The sequence below is a fragment of the Lacerta agilis genome, chromosome 1 (genome assembly GCF_009819535.1).
Source record: "Lacerta agilis isolate rLacAgi1 chromosome 1, rLacAgi1.pri, whole genome shotgun sequence".
NCBI lineage: Eukaryota > Metazoa > Chordata > Lepidosauria > Squamata > Lacertidae > Lacerta > Lacerta agilis.
This window is the reverse complement of record NC_046312.1, coordinates 5648309-5669978: the sequence shown is the minus strand read 5'-3', so window position 1 is coordinate 5669978 and position 21670 is coordinate 5648309. Positions and strand designations below refer to the sequence as shown.

The 21670-nt window shown below is 47.5% G+C and overlaps 1 protein-coding gene across 1 annotated transcript; it reads left to right on the top strand.

The window, feature by feature from the left end:
- The first annotated feature begins 981 nt into the window (after positions 1-981).
- On the top strand, positions 982-19395 carry ATG14 (autophagy related 14). Its single transcript, XM_033172624.1, has 10 exons — positions 982-1265; positions 8337-8399; positions 8541-8583; positions 9890-9971; positions 11099-11336; positions 12502-12731; positions 15015-15132; positions 17649-17739; positions 17851-17936; positions 19086-19395. The coding sequence occupies exons 1-10, from the start codon at positions 982-984 to the stop codon at positions 19393-19395; spliced, it is 1545 nt and encodes a 514-aa protein (XP_033028515.1).
- Positions 19396-21670: the final 2275 nt, after the last annotated feature.

Sequence of the window (21670 nt, the reverse complement as noted above, 5' to 3'; positions counted from 1 at the left end):
ATCACTCATAGCCGAGTATGTTTGTCTTCCATGAGCACAGTCTTAAATATGACTGTCCACACCACTGTTGCAAGGAAAGAGGCAGGGAAACAGAAAACGGAGCATTTACTCCTGTGAAGGAGAAGCAGAGGTGTGTGTCATTAGCATATTGCTGACAACGTTGGTTGGGGAACTACATGGTAAAATCCGGATGAGCGCAGGTGTCAGAGAATGGCTGCGTTTTGGTTTTCCTCTTGTTCCTGTAAGTGCGAATTTGACAAAATCGGCTTCCAACGCGAACCTTTTAACTCCCTGTCTGCCGCTGAGTTTATATGTAACTTTCATAATCTCATAAATTTAATTTTCCGCGGTTCCAAAGGCAGCTTCTCCCTTCGGCAGCTGGCAACCTTTAAACCCTATGCAAAAAATGCGCAGAGAAATATTATTATTATTATTATTATTATTATTATTAACAACCCAGTAAGTAAAAGTGAAAAAACTCCCAAATCCATCCATCCTATGATGGAGGGCAAGAATGAAATCCAGCGGAAACGAAGTCTGCCTTGGATTGGACAGGGAGGCAGCCAATAGAAACTGCTTCCCCCATCAAACACCGCCCCCATTCATCCCCGCCCCTTAAAATACGTCACCTCCATTCCTTCCTCTTTAGCTGCGCTCCCACACCTGCCTGGGATTGGGCTGCGAGGCAGCCAATAGGAACCGCTCCCCCGCATCCACCTCCGCCCCCCCTTAGAGCGTCACCACTTTTCCTTCCCCTTTAGCTCCGCCCGTAGGCCCGTCTGGGATTAGCCAATGGGAGCCGATTCCCCCACCGCACCCCGCCCCTCCGTAATGCGTCACCGTCGTTCTTTTCCCTTTTAAGCCCCGCCCCCGCGAAGCCCTGCCGCCCACTCCCTCCGCGGTTGTTTTGTTTCCCATCATGCCCCGGATTGAAAACAAAGTCCCACGTGACCGCCGGGCGCCGCGAGCCCGTCGGCAAACATGGCGTCTCCCAGGGGCGGCGGCTGGACGGGTCCGGCGCAGCGCCCGCGGCGGCAACAGCAGCGCCCGCCGCCGCCGCCGTCCGGGGTTGTGGCCCCCGCCGCCTCTGCTGCCGCCACCGCCGAGGGAGCGGAGTCCGGGGCCGAGGCGGAGTCCCGGGCCGAGGGCCTGTACGTGGCCGTGGAGCGCTGCCCCCTCTGCAACACCACGCGGCGGCGCCTCACCTGCGCCAAGTGCGTCCGCGGGGGGGACTTCGTCTTCTTCGACGGCCGGGACTCGGAGCGGTGGGTGCCTCGGAGGAGGAGGGCGGCCAGGACCTCCCCCCCTCCCTCTTCCCCTCCCCTCCCGTCTTTCCCTTCGCCGGGGTCTCTGGCCCCCTCGGATGCGCTTCTCCTGAGGGGGGCTCCTCAAGCGGGAAATTCGGCAACCCCCGTTTCACCTCAGCCTCCCAGGTGGGGCCGGTTGCAGTTAAGGCTTTCTCCAGGATAAAGAAAGTGTGTATAAGTGGCTCCGGCTCTCTGCACATGCTCAAAGGCACTCCCGCGGCTCGGTGCCGACAGGTGGCCGCTGCCCCCCCCCCCAGGTCGAGGGCTAAGACCCGGCAATAGACCTCGCCGGCCACTCAGGGCGCAAGGGGTTGGCGTGTCTGGCTGTTAACCAAGAGACTGGTGGTTCCAACCCACCCAGGGATGCTGTGGGCAGGATTCCGACATTGCAGTCGGTTGGACTTGTTGACCCTCGGGGTCCCTTTCAACTCCGTGATTTATGAGTCGCAAGACTCCTGTCTGTAAACTTGTTATTGTGTATTAAATTTTGATAGTGGCTTTATCGTCGTGGGTCAGTGTACCTGTGGACATCTGTTGGTGGGAGCAGGGGCAAACATTGGGGGGATGGTCCATGGTCTTCATGGCCAGCTTATGGGCTTCTGAAAGGGAACTGGCTTGCCCTGGTGTGAAACAGGATGCACTCAGCAGTACTCTTCTTACTGCTAGCACTGAAGGAAACCCAGCCTGGTCTGGCAGCATAAAGTCATCTTCAGGCCGGTGGTATTGTTTCCCGGTTCTTCTGGCTATACTTGCCCAGGTGTTGGATTTCTCCAGTGCCGTAGCAGGGACATACGGCTCTTTACATGACCCTAGGTGACCGTACACATTTGTTAATTTAAGCAAGCTGCCTTGCATCTTAAGCAAGATGCAAGAGCATATGTTGTATCATAGAAATTGAGGGGTTTTTTGGTAAGCTTTATAGTCCCAATACCCTCCTTGATAGGCCATAGTAGATAAGTGGAAGTGCATCTGCTTTGCATGCAGAAGGTCCCAGAATCTATCCCTGGCATCTTCAGGTAGGGCTGGGAAAGACTCGCACCTAAAGACATGTAATGATGGCACCAGGTGAGCTTCCCTGGGAGAGCATTCCACAAACAGGGACACCACAGAAAAGGCCTGTTCTCATGTTGTTGCCCTCTGAACCTCTTGGGAAGGGGGGGGACATAGAGAAGGGCCCTGGATGAGGCCTTGAGCCATTTAAGGCTTTATAGGTCAGCATCAGCACTTTGAATATGACTCAGAATTGGCAGCCAGTGCAGTCAGGCCAGGATCTGTGTTACATGCTCAGCTCCTTATGCTCTGGTGAGCAACCTGGCCGTTGAATTTTGCACCAGCTAAAGTTTCTGAACCGTCTTCAGAGGCAGCCCCACATTTAACACTTTGTAGTAATCTAACCTAGAGGTTACCAGAGTGCAGGCTACAGATGTTAGGCTATCTGTGTTCAGATAGGGGCCCAGCTGGGTCAGCAGCCAAGGGTGGCAGAAAGCACTCTCTGCCACCGAGACCACCTGGGTTTCAAGTAACAGCAATGGATCCAGGAGCACCCCAAGTTACGTACCTGTTCCGAGAGAGAGAGAGAGAAAGGTTAAAATTAATCATATTTATGATTTCACATATGCCATGGGTTAATTACAGTTTATTGTAAACAGGAAGAAGTCACAAGAGCAAAATATTACATAGCATAGCTGTCGTAACTCCTACTTCTCAACTCTCAACTTCACATAAGTTTGAGTCACTTGGATCTCAATAGGATTTATAAAGGCAGTGTTTGTTTCAGGAAACGTTCTTCCAACACTTTGTTTGTTAAGAGGTTAGAGCTTGGTTAACATTTAATTGTCGGTGATGAATCACTGTTTGGCAGGAAGTCCTGCTGTTAGTAAAAACACAAGGGCAACCTCCTCCCCTTGTTTTGTGCAGGGTATTTTGAATATTGTGTCATAGTTTTGAGAAGTACATTGTGGGGGGTGAAAATACTTATTTCCAGGAACTAGCAAAAATAGCGTAACATAATAGCTAAAGCAGTCTTTGCCAATCTGGTGCCCTTCAGAACAGAGTTTGGCTGCAGATTGTGGTTTTCTTGAGGATGAAACAAATCACATTTCCTGTTTCAATTTCAGATTTAAAATTAAGCCAGAGATTGTGACTTGTTTCTGCCTGGCATGAGAAGCAGCAGAATGGGCTGTTAGTAGTGGAAGATTTCTTTTTTTAAAAAAAGAAATGAATTTCAGTAAGTGTTTTGTGTGCCTTTGCATTTACTGGAAAATGTTCAGCATCTTTTGGAAACTGGAGAAGTGTTTACATGTGCTGCTATGCAAGTTTACTCAAAAGTACAGTAAGCCCTGGTAGGTTCTTTCCAAATTACTACACTAAGTGTGCATAGGATTGTGCAATCTTGTAGACAATTATGGGAGTAAGTCCTACTGGACATAGTGGAGGTTGTTAACTTGCATAGGCTCCGACCTGACAAAACGTCATAGAAAATTATTACTTGATCAGTCATGTAAATATATATTTTTCACAAAGTTTTTGATGTGTGCCAGTTAAAAATGCCCAACCAGTTAATTTTCAACTGATATGAGTTTGCATTGTGGTATGTCGGGGTAGTATAACCTAGAGGCAACGTAAACACTGCCATCATTTTTTTGGGTACAGCTTCTATGCTGATTGTATTGGGCATTTGTATGAAAGTCCTTGGAGAATATGTGTGATGCCTGTTATGCCACATTTTTGCTATCCATTCTGTCAGATTGTGCTGTGTGTTGTGCTCTTGAGGAGAACCTGAGCAGTCTCTGAGGAATCAGGCATGTGTCATAAAAAAAGAATAATCCAGTTTGCTGGGGAGATTATTTCAACATTTGGATTCATATGAATACCAATATGGTTAATTTCACCTCCACAGTCACTTATGGGCTCAGTGTTAAGACTGTGGAAGACAATCTTACTCGACTACGAGTGATCGACAAAGAAGGTTTTGAACATACAGTACACTGTTGATTTGTATTACACTCACATTTTGAGGCTAGATCTGGTTTAACTGTTTCTGACCTGATCCCCACAGATCACAGTTCCCCAAATTTCTAATTACCAATGCACAGCCTTTTCCTAAATAAGTGGAAACACTTCTTTCTCTTATTTGCGCACCAAAAAGTTTACTTTTAGCAAGAATTGCACACTTCTTTTTTTCTTTCCTGTCTTGCTGTTCTTTCTGGGCATGCCTTGCAACATATTTCAGAAATGGCTGTTAAGAAGAGCAGCAAAACATTATTATTATTATTATTATTATTATTATTATTATTATTATTATACTACTGCACTATAACTGTAGAGCTCAAGGAAGTTCACAGCAAATGCACATACTAGAGGAAAACAGAGATACAAAGGACAAGAGGGTCCCAAATGGTCCCCTTCGAGTTCCGCCACTGTTCTTTTTTTCAAAACATTAAGCTACCATGTGGAGCTCCCTGTCCGAGGTCTGATTTCCTCCTGCTCTTCTAGTATCCTGTCATAATTTGAATATGCTTAAAATAAAAAATTCCGGAAGGAATTTTTTATTTTATTTTGTTTTGACTATGGCAGACCAACACGGCTACCTACCTGTAACTTGAATATGCTTGTTTTCCATCAAGTCTTTAGTTTAAATGCACTGCTTTTCCTCTGATTTATTCCTGGTTCCTTTAGTTCTGTCAGTTTTACATATTAGATTGGTTACTGCTTTTTGTATTTTATTTCTTTGGCTATGTTTGCTATGTTTGTTTTTATGCTTTTGTCAAGGTGTGCGGCTCAATCCTCAGGCTACCCTGCCTCTCTCCTTTTCCCCTCTGTGGCCCCCTTCTGTTCCTGTGGACTGGGGGGGGGGGTTGCTGGGGGGTTGCAGTAGGATGGGGAAATTGTAGGAATTTGGGACTGCCTTCCCAAGAATGAGCAGAAATTACTGTTGATGAAAACACAACACCCCTCAATAAATTTAAATATACCGATGTTATAAAGAAACAGAAGGGAAGAAGGGTGCGAAATCGTTTAACCAATAGTTGTCATCAGTATACCTTTGAGTGCACATCTCTTTCCAAATGATTGTATGTGGTGTAGTGTGGTGTAGTGGTTAAGAGCGGTAGACTCGTAATCTGGTGAACTGGCTTCGCGTCTCCGCTCCTCCACATGCAGCTGCTGGGTGACCTTGGGCTAGTCACACTTCTCCGAAGTATAAAACAAACAAACAAAAATTCCTTTCAGTAGCACCTTAGAGACCAACTAAGTTAGTTCTTGGTATCTTCCATTTCATGCGGCTCAATGTGGTGCCTTCCATAGTTCCAGTCAGCCCCACTTACCTCACTGAGTGTTTGTTGTGGGGGAGGAAGGGAAAGGAGAATGTGAGCCGCTTTGAGACTCTTTCGGGTAGTGATAAAGCGGGATATCAAATCCAAACTCTTCTTCTTCTTCTTCTTTTAACAGCTCATCACTTCTTTAGGTCACAAGTGGCCTGACTGCAGTCTTGTGGTGTTACTATTTTTGCTAGAATCCCATGGGTGGTGCATTAAATGATACAGCACGTGGTTGCATATTCCCAATCTCTTATCCTGCTCCTGCTCAAGTACATGAGGACTGTCTGGCAGGTTCAGGCCACGGTCAGCCTTGAGGTGACCTGTCAGAAGTTGGCTGGCAGTCTTCCAGTGAAACAGAAGCTGCCCCTCATCAAACTCCTGGTCTAAGTTGAGCCGAACAGCTGTGCCCAAAACACTCTAAACAACAACAACAACAAACTTTATTTGCATAGCCTACAGGCCATTGCATCAAAAAGACACATTACAGATACTGATAAAAACCATATATAACCAATAAAATGAGCTGAATCGGGATTCGGCACAATTAAAAAACACTCTAAACAGTGTTAGATACTCGGATATATAAGCTAATCACCAAATGACACCTTAAACCATGGCTATGGTCGCCACAACAGAATATCTAGGTGTGCAAAGTCTCTCTCGTATTTTTTCCATGTAACATTTTTACAAATCAGATTTGGTTGTTGAGACATTAGGGAGGGAAGGGGTAAAGGAGGTGAGGACGGGAATGGGTGAGGTGGGGTGACGATGTTTCTATTTTCCTTGATATATGTAGGGTTTGGTGTAGCATTGATTGTGTAGGTTCTCTGTTGTTCGCTTGTGCTCCATTAGCGGTGAGAGAGGTTGGGGTTGGCGTAGGGTGTGATTGTTCATCTGTGGTTGGCTGTGGTGGTCTTTGGTTTCCTGTGTGAGTGGGGTGGGTGGGTGTTTTTGATCAGGTTAGCCATATTGATTTGTATGCTGTCGGTAGATTTTTGTCGTTGTCTCTTTGGGCTGTGTGTGTGATAAAGGGGAGCCATACTGTGGTGAAGGCGTCTTCTTCTATTTGTCCCCGTGTCAGTTTCAGTTTATTGGTTAATTTTTCTAATAGGGCTGTTTCCCATACTGTTTGGTACCATTGGTCCATGCTTACTCCTGACAGGTCTCTCCAGTGTCTGGTTATGATGTTTCTGGCTGCTGAGAGTAGGTGGGCTATGAGTTCTTTGTGGTGAAGTGGGCATTATTGTCTTAGAAGATGTTTAGTAAGAACAATTCCGGGGTGGTTTCTAACACCTGCTTGGTTATTTTACATATATCTAGGTGCCTTTTCTTATTATTATTATTACTACTACTATTCTTCTTTTCATTTCTATACCGCTTTACAACACATTAAAACATCTAATAAAACAATTCAGAATAAGACAAATTCAAGTAGCAAGGAAAATATTTCAGATCCTTCTCTAAGTGACATTTTGCTTTCCTCATATTTATTTATTTACCTACTTAATATATATAACTGCCGCATAGTGGAAGTACTGTAGGAAGCCAGCATAGTATAGTGGTTGGACTAGGACCTGGGAGGTCAGGGTTCAAATCCCCACTCAGCCATGAAGCTCACTGGGTGACCTTGGAGTCAGTCACAGCCTCTTAGCCTACCTCGCAGGGTCGTTGTAGAGGTTAACTGAGAAAGAGGGTGAACCATGTACTCCTTGGAGAAAAAGGTGGGAGACCAGCACAATAAATAAGCTCTTTTGCTTACCTACTAAAGAAAGCTGGAGTGTTCAGCCAGATGGAGATGTCATTCGCAGAATGTGCCATTCAGAGATCTCCACGTTGTCGCAAGTGGACCTGTGCCAGTCACAAAATGTGCCTGGCACCTGGGGGTTTCCTAACACTGATTAAAATGTCTGACATTGGTGCATCCATCTTTTTACTCCTTCAGTGGATGAGGTTGGTGCTCTGCTGTTGCTAAGATATACAGTGGTACCTCACAAGACGAATGCCTCGCTAGACGAAAAACTCGCTAGACGAAAGGTATTCGCTAACGAAAGGGTGACTCGCGAGACAAATTTCCCTAAGGGCGCGACTCGCAAGACAAAAAATTTTCGCTTTCCCCCCCGTCAAACCGCGCTTCCCCCGTCCGTGCTTCGCAAGACGAAATTTTCGCTAGACAACAGCACTCGCAGAACGAATTAATTTCCTCTTGCGAGGCACCACTGTATAAAGCACCTAAATTTCAAAGTGCTGTATGGAGATTTAAGGGACGCGGGTGGCGCAGTGGGTTAAACCACAGAGCCTAGGGCTTGGCAATCAGAAGGTTGGTGGTTCGAATCCCCGTGATGGGGTGAGCTCCCGTTGCTTGGTCCCAGCTCCTGCCCACCTAGCAGTTCAAAAGCATGTCAAAGTGCAAGTAGATAAATAGGTACCGCTCCGGTGGGAAGGTAAACAGCGTTTCCGTGCGTTGCTCTGGTTCACCAGAAGTGGCTTAGTCATGGTGGCCACTTGACCCGGAAGCTGTATGCCTGCTCCCTCGGCCAATAAAGCGAGATGAGCGCCGCAACCCCAGAGTCATCCGCGACTGGACCTAATAGTCAGGGGTCCCTTTACCTTTACCTTTACCTATGGAGATTTAAAAAACAAACACACAGGCTGGCTGTTAAACAGCACATCTCCGTCACTGTCCACAACTTTGAACCTCTTTCTTTTCTAGGTTTTCTGAAAAGAAGGAGAGATTGAAGCACCTTAGAAACAAGCAGCACGAATTCCAGTCCCAGTAAGTCCCAGTTCAGTTTCTTTTACCAGCTTTGGTTGGCTTAAAGCACAGGCAGATCATCTTTCGAACCTCTGATGTTTGCTGAAAGCGTGGTTCTGGTTCCCAGCTAATCTTCTGCTCCTTCCGCTCCCCTTCTTGTAGGTTGTTAAAAGCTATGGAGGGGAAATGGATAACTGACCAGCTGGTGAGTCCTGTGGAAGTCTTCTAGTTCACACTGAAGTGCAGCGCCCTCTTTTCAGTGTAGACCCACGCTGTTTTCTTCACATGAGAAGGAACCGCATATCAGCCCTGCCCTTGTGGTTCTCTTGTGCATGCATACCCAGGGGAGTGTGGGGTTGTACCATGGGGCACCAGCTTCAGTCCAGTAGTAATATTTTGCATTTATATAACACCCCCCCCAAGTGTTCGAATCACAACATCCACATTATCTTGGTAAGCCGTGCAACAACCCTGTAAGGTTGATCCCTAAACCTCAGGTCCCTTTTCGGCATTAAATAATGATTTCAGAGAAGGATAAACACACACCTATTACAGAGCGCAGTGTCCTGTAATAACAGAATTGTAGAGTTGAAAGGGACCACGAGGGTCATTTAGTCCAACCCCCTGCAGTGCAGGAATCTTTCTGCCCAACTTGGGGCTTGAACCCGTGACCCTGAGATTAAGAGGCTGATGCTCTACCAATTGCCAAAGTAAACCTACATTTTAAAAGGGGAGATCAGATACGCTTAAATTCGTTGGGTGTCTTCTACCTGTTGAGTGTAGCAAAGGAGAGTTGCTTTTATCCTTTGTTTCCACCAGTGTAGTGTTCTACTTTAGAAAGTAGGACTAGGACCTGAGAGACCCGAGTTCAAATCCCGACTCAGCCAAGAAGCCCACTGGGTGACCTTGGGCCAGCCAAACTCGCTCCCAGCTTAACCTACCTCTCAGGGCTGATGCAAGGAGAAAGCAGGAACTGGAAGAGGACCATGTGCAATGGTTTGAGCTCATTGGAAGAAGGACAGAACATAACTTAATTACAGCTACTTTGGCTGGAATTTCTTTTTGTTCTAGAGGTCTAAAAGTATCTGTCTGGTGTAGCCTCCATCCAGTCTTTCTGTTTCCAAGGCAATGCCCAAAAAGCTGGCAAATAAGCAAGACCTATAATTTTTTTGCTGAAGGCGAATTTGGTTGAGAGAATAGATTTATCTCTTGTCTCACTTGCCCCTAAAATAATAACGCCTTTGGGGAAAGCAAAAGGTGCTGTTCTCGCACTGAATTACCACACTCAACCAGCCCCAGGATGACTCTGGGTCACAGTAATTTAATGTTTATACCTAGTGAGGGGCTCAAGAAGCCTCTTGATTGAAAACGTTGCAATGTGCAGTTCAGGGGGCAAGCCCTATAATAGGTGCTGTTCTTTTGGGCCCTGAAACAAAACTGATTGGTTGATTATAAGGCTGTTGAGGTGGTGGATTTTGGGGCAGCTCCTCTACTTGCTCTGCTTCTTTCAGAGGTGGAAAATAATGTCCTGCAAAATGAGGGTTGAGCAGCTGAAGCAAACGATCTGCAAGGAAAACGAAGAAATGGCACGAAGTAAGTGATGCTCGTGCAGTCGAAGTGTTGGCAGGCTCCCTCTGGGGCGCTCCTGTTCCCACAGCCCCATAGCGAAACGGTTTTGCAAAGCATGCTATGTGACCTTACCGTTCCCCAGAAGCTTATCTGGGTTTCTTCGGTGATAAGATCAGTAATGGCGGGCAACATCCCCGAAAGAAAGTTTGGCCTTCGTTTGTCAGTCTTCCACTGTAATCCTCAGTAGCGGAACAGCATTGGGCACATTTGAGGGGGCCCTTTTCAGTTGGCATAAAGTGGTTCAAGCAACCAGTTATAACCATCAGAGCAGTGGGTCCCCAGGTGTTGTTGGACTGCAACTCCCCATCATCCCTAGCTAGCAGGACCAGTGGTCAGGGATGATGGGAGTTGTAGTCCAACAACAGCTGGGGAAACAGCTGCTAGAGAAGGGGTCAGCAACCTTTTGCAGCCGTGGGCCGGTCCACCGTCCCTCAGACCATGTGGTGGGCTGGACTATATTTTGAAGAAGAAAAAAATGAACGGATTCCTATGCCCCACAAATAACCCAGAGATGCATTTTAAATAAAAGCACACATTCTGCTCATGTAAAAACACGCTGATTCCCTGACCGTCTGCGGGCCAGATTGAGAAGGCGATTGGGCAGCATCCATCCCACGGGCCTTAGGTTGCCTACCCCTGTGCTAGAGCAATGTCACTAACCCTTTTTTATTAGTCAAAAGTTAACAGCTGGGGGGAAAATCAAGTTGAAGCTAAAAATCATAGTCAAAACAAAATAAAATAAAAAATTCCTTTCAGTAGCACCTTAGAGACCAACTAAGTTTGTTCTTGGTATGAGCTTTCATGTGCATGCACAATTCTTCAGATACCTGTGCATGCACACGAAAGCTCATACCAAGAACAAACTTAGTTGGTCTCTAAAGTGCTACTGGAAGGATTTTTTATTTTTTATTTTGTTTTGACAATGGCAGACCAGCACGGCTACCTACCTGTAACTAAAAATCATAGTTAGTTAGCCAGCTAATTCCTAGGACTGGCCGCTTCTGATAGAAAGAATGAGCCGGTTGCAGCACCAGTTTGAAGAAATGTCTGTTCCATCCTGAAAGCTCACCGTTGCCTTTGCTCTGCCCCAGACTCCGAGTGGCTTCTCCGAATTAAGGACGAGAACCAGAAGCTGTACCGCAGGGCCCAGCGGCATCAGGAGAAGAAGGAGAAGATCCAGAGGCACAACCGCAAGCTGGGAGAGCTGGTGGAGAAAAGGAACTACGACCTGAGAAGCCAGCATGAGCACCTTGCAGGCCTCCGGCGCTTGCATGTCCTGGAACTCACCTCCGTCATCTTCCCTATCGAGGAGGTGAAGATTGGCATGAGGTAGGGAAGGAAGGAGCAGCTGCCGAGCCGGTGCGGTGAGCTGCCCTCTTGGGAAGCGGTGCTCACTTCCTTGGTCTGCGAGATGCCCTGGGAATATGGGGACTGGGGACAAGGGGATGTGTTGAAACGGTCCTTCCCTCTCCTAACGTCACCCGGTTTGTACCCAAACCAGAATCACGTTTACTTGGGTGAAAGTCCCTTTGAGCCGCAGTGGGATTTACAGCTTCATTTTTAAAAAAATTACTACGTTTCTGTCTTAGGATCAAAGAATTCTGACTGGCGCAACCCAGACAGATGGGCTGCGTACAAACAATAACATTATTACAGTCGTACCTCGGCTCCCGAATGCCTTGGGAGTTGAACGATCCAAAACCGGAAGTGAGTGTTCCGGTTTTTGGACGTCTTTTTGAAGCTGAACGTCCACTGCGGCTTCCGCTATTGTTTCCGGCATGCCTGCCTGCACATTTGTAAACCAATCCGAAGCTGCGTCTTTCTGAATGTTTCAGAATGTTTCTGAATGTTTCAGAAGTCAAAACGGACTTCCAGAACGGATTCCATTTGACTTCCGAGTTACGACTGTATAATAATAATAAAGAATTGTAGAGTTGGAAAGGACCACAAGGGCTTTCTAGTCTAACCCCCTGCAATCTGTTTGTTCAATGTGGGGCTTGAGTCCCATGCTCTGCCGACTGAGCTATCCCATATAGGCTTATCCTGCTCAAGGGGACATGCATCGTTCTTAATTTTTCTCTGTTTTACCGTGTGGTCAAAAGGGTGGCTTCTAGGTAGCTGGTTGGGTGGGGATAATTAGTTTGCTTGGGGTTGCAGCCTCAACACCTGTTTGTCTTACGCCTGTTTTCAGCTTTTCTTTGACAGACGCTAATTCCTTAAGTGTTCAGTTTTAAGCATGGATTTATTTCTTCCACTGAAAGCAATGTGCTTAATTTTAGCCACAGTGTTTTCTTTTCCCGCTTTTTAGAGGAGAAGCTGGGCTCCTGGGACGATGTCCCAAGGAGTTCATTTATTTCTGTACTTTCTGCCCAGTTTCTGAGCCCGTTGAGCACAGTTTACCCCAGTTCACGGAGGGACACCAGTAGCAGCTGCTAGTGGGGGTGGCTATATCCTTCCTTAGAGACAGGCATTCAGCCTCTTGCCTTTATTCCAGGGACCCCGCAGACATGTCGTCCGAGAGCGACAACGCCATGACCTCTAGCACTGTGAGCAAGCTTGCGGAAGCCAGGAGGACCACCTACCTGTCCGGGCGATGGGTGTGTGACGACCACAACGGAGACACCAGCATCGGCATCGCGGGGCCTTGGATCACCCTTCCCAACAACGGAGATTATTCTGCTTACTACAACTGGGTGGAAGAGAAGAAGACCACTCAAGGGCCAGGTAAAAAACATTCCACAGAGCCTCTGGCTGGGCTGAAGTTACGCTCACTGGGAGTAAGCCTCTGCTCACTCCTTCACTCGTAAAATGTGGTTAACATCAATGCAGAGCACATAGCTTAGACTGAATTTGGGAAAGCCTGGGAGTGCATCAGCAGGGCTCCCCGTGGGTTAGGGCAACCAAAATGATCCAAGAAACGATGCCTTATGAGGAACGGCTTAGGGAGCTGGGTATGTTTAGCCTGGAGAAGAGAAGGTTAAGGGGGGATATGATAGCCATGTTCAAATATATCAAAGGATGTCATCTAGAGGAGGGAGAAAGGTTGTTTTCTGCTGCTCCAGAGAAGCAGACACGGGGCAATGGATTCAAACTACAAGAAAGAAGATCCCACCTAAACATGAGGAAGAACTTCCTGACAGTAAGAGTTGTTGGACAGTGGAATTTGCTGCCAAGGAGTGTGGCGGAGTCTCCTTCTTTGGAGGTCTTTAAGCGGAGGCTTGACAGCCATCTGTCAGGAATGCTTTGATGGTGTTTCCTGCTTGGCAGGGGGTTGGACTGGATGGCCCTTGGGGTCTCTTCCAACTCTATGATTCTATGGTTGCGATTCTGCAGCAGCACAAAGCTGTGGAGCCACACGTCCAGGCCCAGAATTCAGCTCCCTAAGAATTTTGACTTCCTTTCCTTTTCCTTTTTTTCCTGGTTGGAAAAAAAAGGCAGAGCAGATTTCTCGGCAGCATGGCTGTGACAACATGTCGGCTAGTCCCTCGCCTGCAGAACTCTCAGAAGCCGGAACGGCAGCAAAAATGTCAACTGGGGTTTGGGATTTGTGACTTGGGGTTCAGAGAAGATAAATAACTTGTAGAATTCATACACCCTTTCGCGACACAGTTTTAATTTGTGCTTGTGTCCTATCCGTGGGGGTGTGGAAGCAAAAGTCCTAGGGGCCCTGAGATAGAGCTGGGCAGCATTCAGGATTCACATCACAGCCATGGACAAAGTGAGTTGAAGTTATGTGCAGGTTATGTGCTTCCCTGTCATCTCTGCCCCTCCATACAGTGGTACCTTGGTTCTCAAACTTAATCCGTTCCAGAGGTCCGTTCAAAACCAAAGCGTTCCAAAACCAAGACACGCTTTCTCAAAGAAAGTAATGCAAAATGGATCAATCCGTTCCAGACTTTTAAAAACAACCCCTAAAAAGCAATTTAGCATGAATTTTACAATCTGATGAGACCATTGTTCCATAAAATGAAAGCAGTAAGCAATGTACTGCAGTCACACAATCAATCAGTAGCTGAATTGGGTTCCACACAGTCACAAAACCAAAAAAAAAGCCACAAAAATGCAAAATAAATAGCAAAAACAGACAGACCTCAACGTAACACTCAAAACGGAGCACATTCGGCTTCCGGAAAATGTTCGCAAACCAGAACACTCACTTCTGGGTTTGCAGTGTTTGGGTTCCAAGGCATTTGAGAACCAAGGTACCACTGTATTTGTTTATTGCATTCATACCTGTCAGGAAACCCCCCCCTCCCCACGGTTGGGAGAGTCGCAGGAGCGTCTGCAATATGGAGAACCCCCTAAGCTGTTTACCAGCTCGTCCTCCCCCTCCTCAACCGGAAGCGACCATTCCTCCAGTGGGGAGGGGGAGTCAGAGGCAGGAAGGAGGTGCAGGGGCTCTGAGAGAATCGCAGAGCCTCAGCACCGAGGGGATAGCGGGGAACGGGGTCAGGTTCCCACGCTCCGAGGGCGCAGGCAGGAAGGACGTGGAAGGGGGAGGCGGGGGTTCAGAATCCCGCGCCCCTTTTGCTGGACAAAGAACAGGAAGGGGTCATTCCTGGACTCTGCGGAGGGATGAGATGGACGTTTGATCTTTTGCTCCACTGTATATAGCTGTGCACAATAAAGAACTTAGTTTTAGAAGTTCTGCGTTTGGCGCTTTACTCATGAGCAACCACTAAACGTCCTTACAATACCCCACCCTTTTCTCCCAAGGAGCTCAAGGCAGCCTACGTGGTTCTCCCCCTCCTTCTCTAATCCCCACAACAACCCTGCGAGGCAGGCTGAGCTGAGAGGCAGTTATGGGCCCAAAATTGAGCTTCATGGCCGAGCAGTGATTTGAACCCCGGTCTCCCAGGTCCTAGTTCAGCACCCTAACTATTATGCTACACCGGGATCTAAGGCTCCCGTCTCGATGGGGCTGTTTCCTGGGGAGACCTATATTGTTGATACTCCCTTTTACAACCTACTGATGTGGGGGGCCTGTTGTTGTTGTTTCCCTTCCAGAGATGGAGCATAACAACCCCGCTTACACCATCAGTGCTGCCCTGTGCTATGCAACTCAGCTTGTCAACATTTTGTCGCATATACTTGACGTAAACCTTCCCAAGAAGCTGTACAACAGGCAAGTTGTCTTGGAATAACCCGGCGGGCGACGCGAGGGGAGCATCTTGTGTTTTGAGCACCAGGTCTATAAGTGCATGAACCCCCAGTTTACACTCTGGGGTTTTCTTCCACGTGCAACGTTTTGGGGAAAAAAAAAAAACTTTTCTGCAGGGCAGTTCCGATGCGGCAGATGCAGCTGAACAGCTGGACTCTCCGTACAATTGCACATTGTAACAATTGCAAAGGAGTATACGCGAAACACCTTTTTTTAAAAAAACTATTTATTCAGAAGATGGATATACCGCTTAACAAAAATCTGCAGCTGATTTACATAAAAAAAAAATCAAAATACAGTAAGATATGTACAAAGCTCAGAATACAGTTAATACATTTCGAATGCGTCATTTAAAACAGCCACTGAACAAAGTAGCGCTCTCAAACATCTCCAATATACCTGAGTAAACAACTAAGCTTTTTAGGAGATTTCCCCCCCCCTCCCCCTCCCCTCCCACCCTCCCCTCTGGACAGAACTTCGTTCTTCAGATCTTTAACCATGTACACAGTCTGTTCATTCTAGCTTGTATGTTTGGGTTGGCTTCACCCCTTTCTATCCAGTTCCTGTAAATTGCCCATTTATTTATAATTCTTTGGCATTTATTTTCCCAACTATCCTCTGCCGCTATCTGTACAAATATTTCAGATTGTATGTATTCAAAAACATAATCATTCCATTTTCCCATTTCCCATTTCGCCTTTTCTTTCCATCCCAGTGCAATAACTGCCATTCCGGCTAGAATCATAATCTTATACAGCTCTTGCATATTACTTTTTACTTTGTTATTTCCCAGTATTCCCGAAAATAATAAATCCCTATTCACTTCTATATTTATTTGAAATAATCCAGAAATTACCTTTGTAATCTTTTGCCAATATTCCTTAACCAGACTGCATTCCCACCACATGTGGGAATAAAATCCTTTTTCCTGACCACAATGCCAACATTTGGGACTAAACCCTTTCACTATATACGCCATTTGTGCCGGAGTTCTATACCATTTTAATAAAAAATTTCTACTTAGTTCTTTAAACTATACGCGAAACACCTTGAGCACCCCAATGTTGGTAGCAGTGGAGAGGAAGCAAAAAATTGAGATACTTCTTTTGCACGCCGCTTTAGAGAGCGGCGTGGATTTCACCTTTTCTTTGTGCATTCGATAGGTCTCCCACAGAAAACAGAAAGCCCCAATAGCTGCTCCCGGGTTCATTCTGTAGGTATAGGGAGGGACCTCTTGCACAGCGTTTCCCAAACTTGGGGTTCCAGCTGTTTTTGGACTACAACTCCCATCATCCCTGACCACTGCTCCTGCTAGCTAGGGGTGATGGGAGTTGTAGTCCAAAAACAGCTGGCGACAGGTTTGGGAAACGTGGCTCATGGGTCTCTGCTTAATGAACAGGACCTACACACACAGAGAGAGAGAGAGGTTGGGGTGAATTCATACAGGTTGGGTGGCAGGGCCTGCAGCTTTGACTTAACCCTTCCCCTCTCGAAGGGATTCCTTTCTGTATGGAAGAAGTGCCCGAACAGTTAGCTGTGCCTCCTTCCAGAAATGGAGATGGGCAAGATGCACACTTTTCCCTTTCCTGCCAGCTGGCCGAATAAAAGCCATCGTTTTGCCCAGATTTGGTTGATTTGCTAGCGTTGCAGAAGGCGAGAGGATCCTCTCATTGAGAGCTCGCTCTTCAGTTTGTGCGTATGTGTGTTTTTAACGTGTCTTGTATATGAGGAACTCAAAAAGCTTTTTGGGTTAACTTTCTTAAAAAAGCCAGAAGCTTTCCTTCTGAGTATTGTAGGTAAAGATATTCCGGGAAAGGTAAGAGATATATTTCTATATGCCACATCAGCAACACGAACCCTGATAGCGATGAACTGGAAGGGGGGAAATATCCCAACGATAAAAGGACTGGCAAAGTAAGCTACAGGAATATGCAGAAATGGATCAGTTAACGAATAGCTTAAGAGGAAATACAAGACAAGTTTTTGTGTTAAAATGGGAAAAGTATAGAAAATACCTACAAAGCAGTAACAATGGTATAAAGTCTATGGCGGCCTTTGAGTGACCCTGGAGTTGTAAAATTTGAAGGTGACAAGTTAAGGTTAAGTCCTGTTCTAAGAATGTATTAGAAAGGTTATAAAGGAGAAGACAACAAGGTTAAGTACATTCACAAGTAGAAAATAATTGTTCATTGGGGAAAGATAGGAAGTCTAAATGTTTGTTTGTCTGTTTTAGTACTTAGTTGAGAAGAGGTGGTCTTTTTTCTGTTTTGTTTTGTTTTGTGGTTTTATTTTTTAATTTTGACTTTCGATTTTTCTGAGAAGTTGATGAAACATAGAACATATGTATATAAATTGTACTTTTATACCTGCAATGTTAGAATTGATGGGTTATTCTTGTTGTTGAGGTGAGCTGACGTTTTGTTTTGTTTTGTTTTTTGCAATAAAAACAATAATTTAAAAAACAACAACGTGTCTTGCAGCGAGTTCTGCGGGGAAAACCTCAGCAGGAGGAAGTTCACGTGGGCAGTGAAAAAGCTGAACGCCAATATCCTTTATCTTTGCTTTTCTCAGGTACAGTGAATGCATTTTTTCTTTTTTTCACCTCTCGGGTGGCTTCACACTTTCCTTTCCTCGTCTCAGCACATTTTGCCTGATGGATGTTCTGCTTCCTTCCTCTTCCAGCACGTAAACTTAGACCTCCTGCATCCTCTCCATACACTCAGGAACCTGATGTACCTGGTCAGCCCCGAGACAGAGCATTTGGGAAGGTAAGAGGCAGCTTCCAGCCTCTTTTTGCGCCCTGCCATCACCCCCTCTCCCTCCTTGTCCCCTTTCTGTGCCACTTCTAAGCCTGGCACAGCCTTCCCCATCCCTATGCCACCAGGATACCTCCCCCCCTCTCCCTCTGCTGTCTCGGGGCCTCCTTTCCTAATTCAGCTTTGCCTGAGCTATGAAATGGGACCATGACGACCGAACAGAGTGCCAAATTCAGCAACTAAAACTGCCTTATACTGAACTAGAGGAGCGGTCCACATAGCCTAGGAGAATCCGCTCTGGCTGGCAGCAACCCTCTGTGGCTTGGAGGGAAATGGTTCCTCGGCACCCACAAGCTGAGCCGGACCTTCTACCTGAAGGGGAGATGAATCTCAGGCCTTGGGGCTGAATGTAGCCATCCAAGTCTATTTCTTTCACCCTGGGGAATCTTCCCAGGCCATGCCCCCTCTGCATTCCTGCTCCCCAGCCCCCTTGGGTCCTTTTGCCCGACTGCAGTGTATCCTTAATATGGGAGAGAGTGTCTGCGGTTCACCGTGGTAGAGAGGGGATTAGGGCCTTTTCCCAGCAAGCTTCATTCCTTTGGTTTCCCTTCAGCTCCGGTCAGAGCGTAAGAGGCTTGGCGATCCATCCTGGCCTCAAAGGGTTAGACTGTGACACCCTTTCCCTTACTTTTGTTCTTTAAATTTCGCTGGAGACCTTCCAAAATAATATGAGAACCTGGATTCCTGTCCCTACACCACAGCTAACAGCATCCTTATTAAGTGATCCACTGTTGTTGTTCAGTCGTTCAGTCGTGTCCGACTCTTCGTGACCCCATAGACCAGAGCACGCCAGGCACCCCTATCCTTCACTGCCTCTCGCAGTTTGGCCAAACTCATGCCAGTCGCTTCGAGAACACTGTCCAACCATCTCATCCTCTGTCGTCCCCTTCTCCTTGTGCCCTCCATCTTTCCCAACATCAGGGTCTTTTCCAGGGAGTCTTCTCTTCTCATGAGGTGGCCAAAGTGATCCACTAGTCAGTTATAAACCTTGTTTTTTCTGGAGAGTTTGTAAGTGTAGCAAAAGGTACCTTCGTTCCTCTCGCCGGTCCCGATTTGCGAGTCATTTTCCCCGTAAGTCGAGTCAGTTTTTTCCGATCGCAGGTCCGGTCCGTTTGAGATCAGCGCCGACCTGGAGGACTCGATGGAGTTCGTGGACCCCAGCGGCGCCGGCGAGACGGACGAGAGCGGCGACGAGCACGTCAGCGACGAAGAGACGGACCTGGGGACGGACTGGGAGAACCTGCCCAGCCCCCGGTTCTGCGACATCCCCTCGCAGACGGTGGAGATGCTGCAGAGCCAGAGCACGCTGGCCTCGCGGGAGCCCATCGCCAGCAGCAGCGCCGGAGGCATGATCTCCTCGGCCGCAGCCTCCGTTACCTCCTGGTTCAAAGCATACACTGGACATCGCTAGGGTGACACTCGGACCTCTGTGGCGGGGAGGAGGAAGGGGGGGGAGTACCTGTCCCACATCCCGCCCACCATCACTGTAGTAAACCTTCCCGATTCTGCTAAGTACTGCCTGGAACATCGAGGGTCAGAGTTCTGATCGCGTAACACGCACTCCCCTCCAAAAGATGCTTTCGGTTTGCCCAAGCTTGACTGTGCAACAGTCACCTTGCATCTCGTTTTCTCTCTCGGCACGCATTTTGGACACCTGAAAAAATGGAACTCTCTGCCTCTTGCCGAGTCCCACGTGTTCTGCTGAGGGTGAAAGGAGGATCCTGTCTGTTAACTTCAGTTTATTTTTTAGTTTAGTCCCTTTAAAAGAAAGAAAGAAAGAAATAGATCTGGGGTTATGTGGCCTGGCAAATCATCTTGAAGCATGAAGACTGAAAGAGAGAACAATCTTGGCAGTTCTGCCAGTGCATGAGGCCACCACATCCCCTGGGATTAGTTCCCAGCAGGTTTCTTGGGTAACATTTGTGTGTATGTTTATTTTAAAAGTGTGCACAGGGGAGAAAACTTACAGCCAGCACAAAATGCACATTTGTAGGGCCTTCTGGCAAGATGTGCCGGTTGCTGCATCAATTCTGGGTGGTCCCTGATCTCTGTTGCCATAATTTTAATACAGAAAACCATCATGTTTCTTCAGTATCAATAGGTTATTTGTTTTTTAAGGGGAGAAAATAGATGTTAGGTCATGCCTTCTTTGTGCGCGCGTGCGCACACACATTCTGTGGATCCAGTTGCAGAACGTTTTTCATGCCGAGTCGCTCAAGAGTTCCCTGGCTTCTTGCTCTGGCTGCCCGACACCAAAGAAAGGCTGAACTGTAATCATTTGCCAATACAGAGCAATTCTACTGCTACAATAAGGTTTGTCTTGTCACAAATCCTCTTTGTGTGCAAAGGAGCCGCACTTTCGTTTTGAAGTTTGGTCCACGTTCCATGTGAGTTTTTTTTTTAAAAAAAAAGAAATCCTGCGCTCCTCATGCTTGAGAGCATGAGGTTTGTGTTCCTCCTTGGTCAATACCCCCATGAAATCCTCCTGGTTCTTGCATCAAGTTCGGCTTCTGGTTGGATGTAGCACGGTGCCTCTTGGACCTCAGCCTGGCTTGCGGGGGTGGGGGGTGGGGAAGGAGTATTTTGTTTCTGGCAATGCACCCTCCCCTTGTTCAGCCCTTTAAAAAACCAGTCCTGGTTCAGGCACTTAGTGGGTGGGGATTCAGAGCACGCAAATCCATCTCTCCATGTAGGCCCTATGTGCATGGAGGCCAGGTCTTGGCGAAAGATGCAAGTCAGGCTTTACGGGCCTATGCTGGCTGGGCAGGTGGGGAGGGGACACGTGCCCCCACGCCACCATGGAAATTGGGGCCCCGAGTTCCACCACAGATGGAGAGCTCTGAAGTCCAGTATCCAGCGGCACGATGTAGCAATCCCCCAACATGTTACAGAACAATAAAGGAGAGAAGTTGGCTGTGGGTTTCTGTTGCTGCCGTTGCTCTCTCGCAACCCCACCGCGGCCTAAAATGCCAAGTGCGCACCTTGGGGGAGAGGTGCCAGTCAGACAGGCAGACTCCCTGCCCATGCCACTCCCAGCAGTGTGAGCCCAGATGCTTTTCTGCCATGATTCAGAGTGCATGTGCTGCAGTCCTGTGGGCATCCGCTTCTGTAGAGTAGCTCACACGCCAAGACCAAAATCTTGCCAAGCAAATAGCTTCCTCCTGAGAGATAATGGGCCTCGGCTGGTGGGCATTTCTGCACCGTTACGCCGTCTTCAGGAGAGGGTTCCAGCCGCTGGTGCCGAATATTTGCCTCTTGGCCGTTTCGATTCTGTGATGCGTTTCTGTTCCGTTTCTCCGCCTGTCTCACTTTGGCCTGGAGTTGGGTGTAAGTTGGTGGCGTGGGGAACCTTGCGTGGCAGACTTACCTGCGGGAGGTGGGGCTCTGCGCATTTCTGTTAATAAACCAAAGATCCCGCCGGTTCAGTGTTTTCAGTTTTAAACCGGTCGGGCGGGATTTCCCAGCCCGCGAAGACTTAACGCAGAAGGACAGCAGCGATGTAATGCAGCCTGCTCCATCGTCGCAGGCTCCCGATGCGGTTTTGTCCAGCCACGAGAGACCGGAGGGAAACCGGGTGGTGCAGGGCCTTTGCCTCAAAGGATACTCAACATGGGATACTGCCCTGCGATTCTCTCCTGTGTCTAAAACGATACGTGTGGAAGGAGGTCCTGTGAAGGAAGGCACTT

Bases quoted from the DNA above. Each gene is read 5' to 3' on its own strand.
- ATG14 (XM_033172624.1), top strand. From the start codon at position 982: ATGGCGTCTCCCAGGGGCGGCGGCTGGACGGGTCCGGCGCAGCGCCCG. The intron at 8,400-8,540 runs GTAAGTCCCAGT...CCCTTCTTGTAG, and splicing joins CAGCACGAATTCCAGTCCCA to GTTGTTAAAAGCTATGGAGG. The intron at 8,584-9,889 runs GTGAGTCCTGTG...TGCTTCTTTCAG, and splicing joins AATGGATAACTGACCAGCTG to AGGTGGAAAATAATGTCCTG.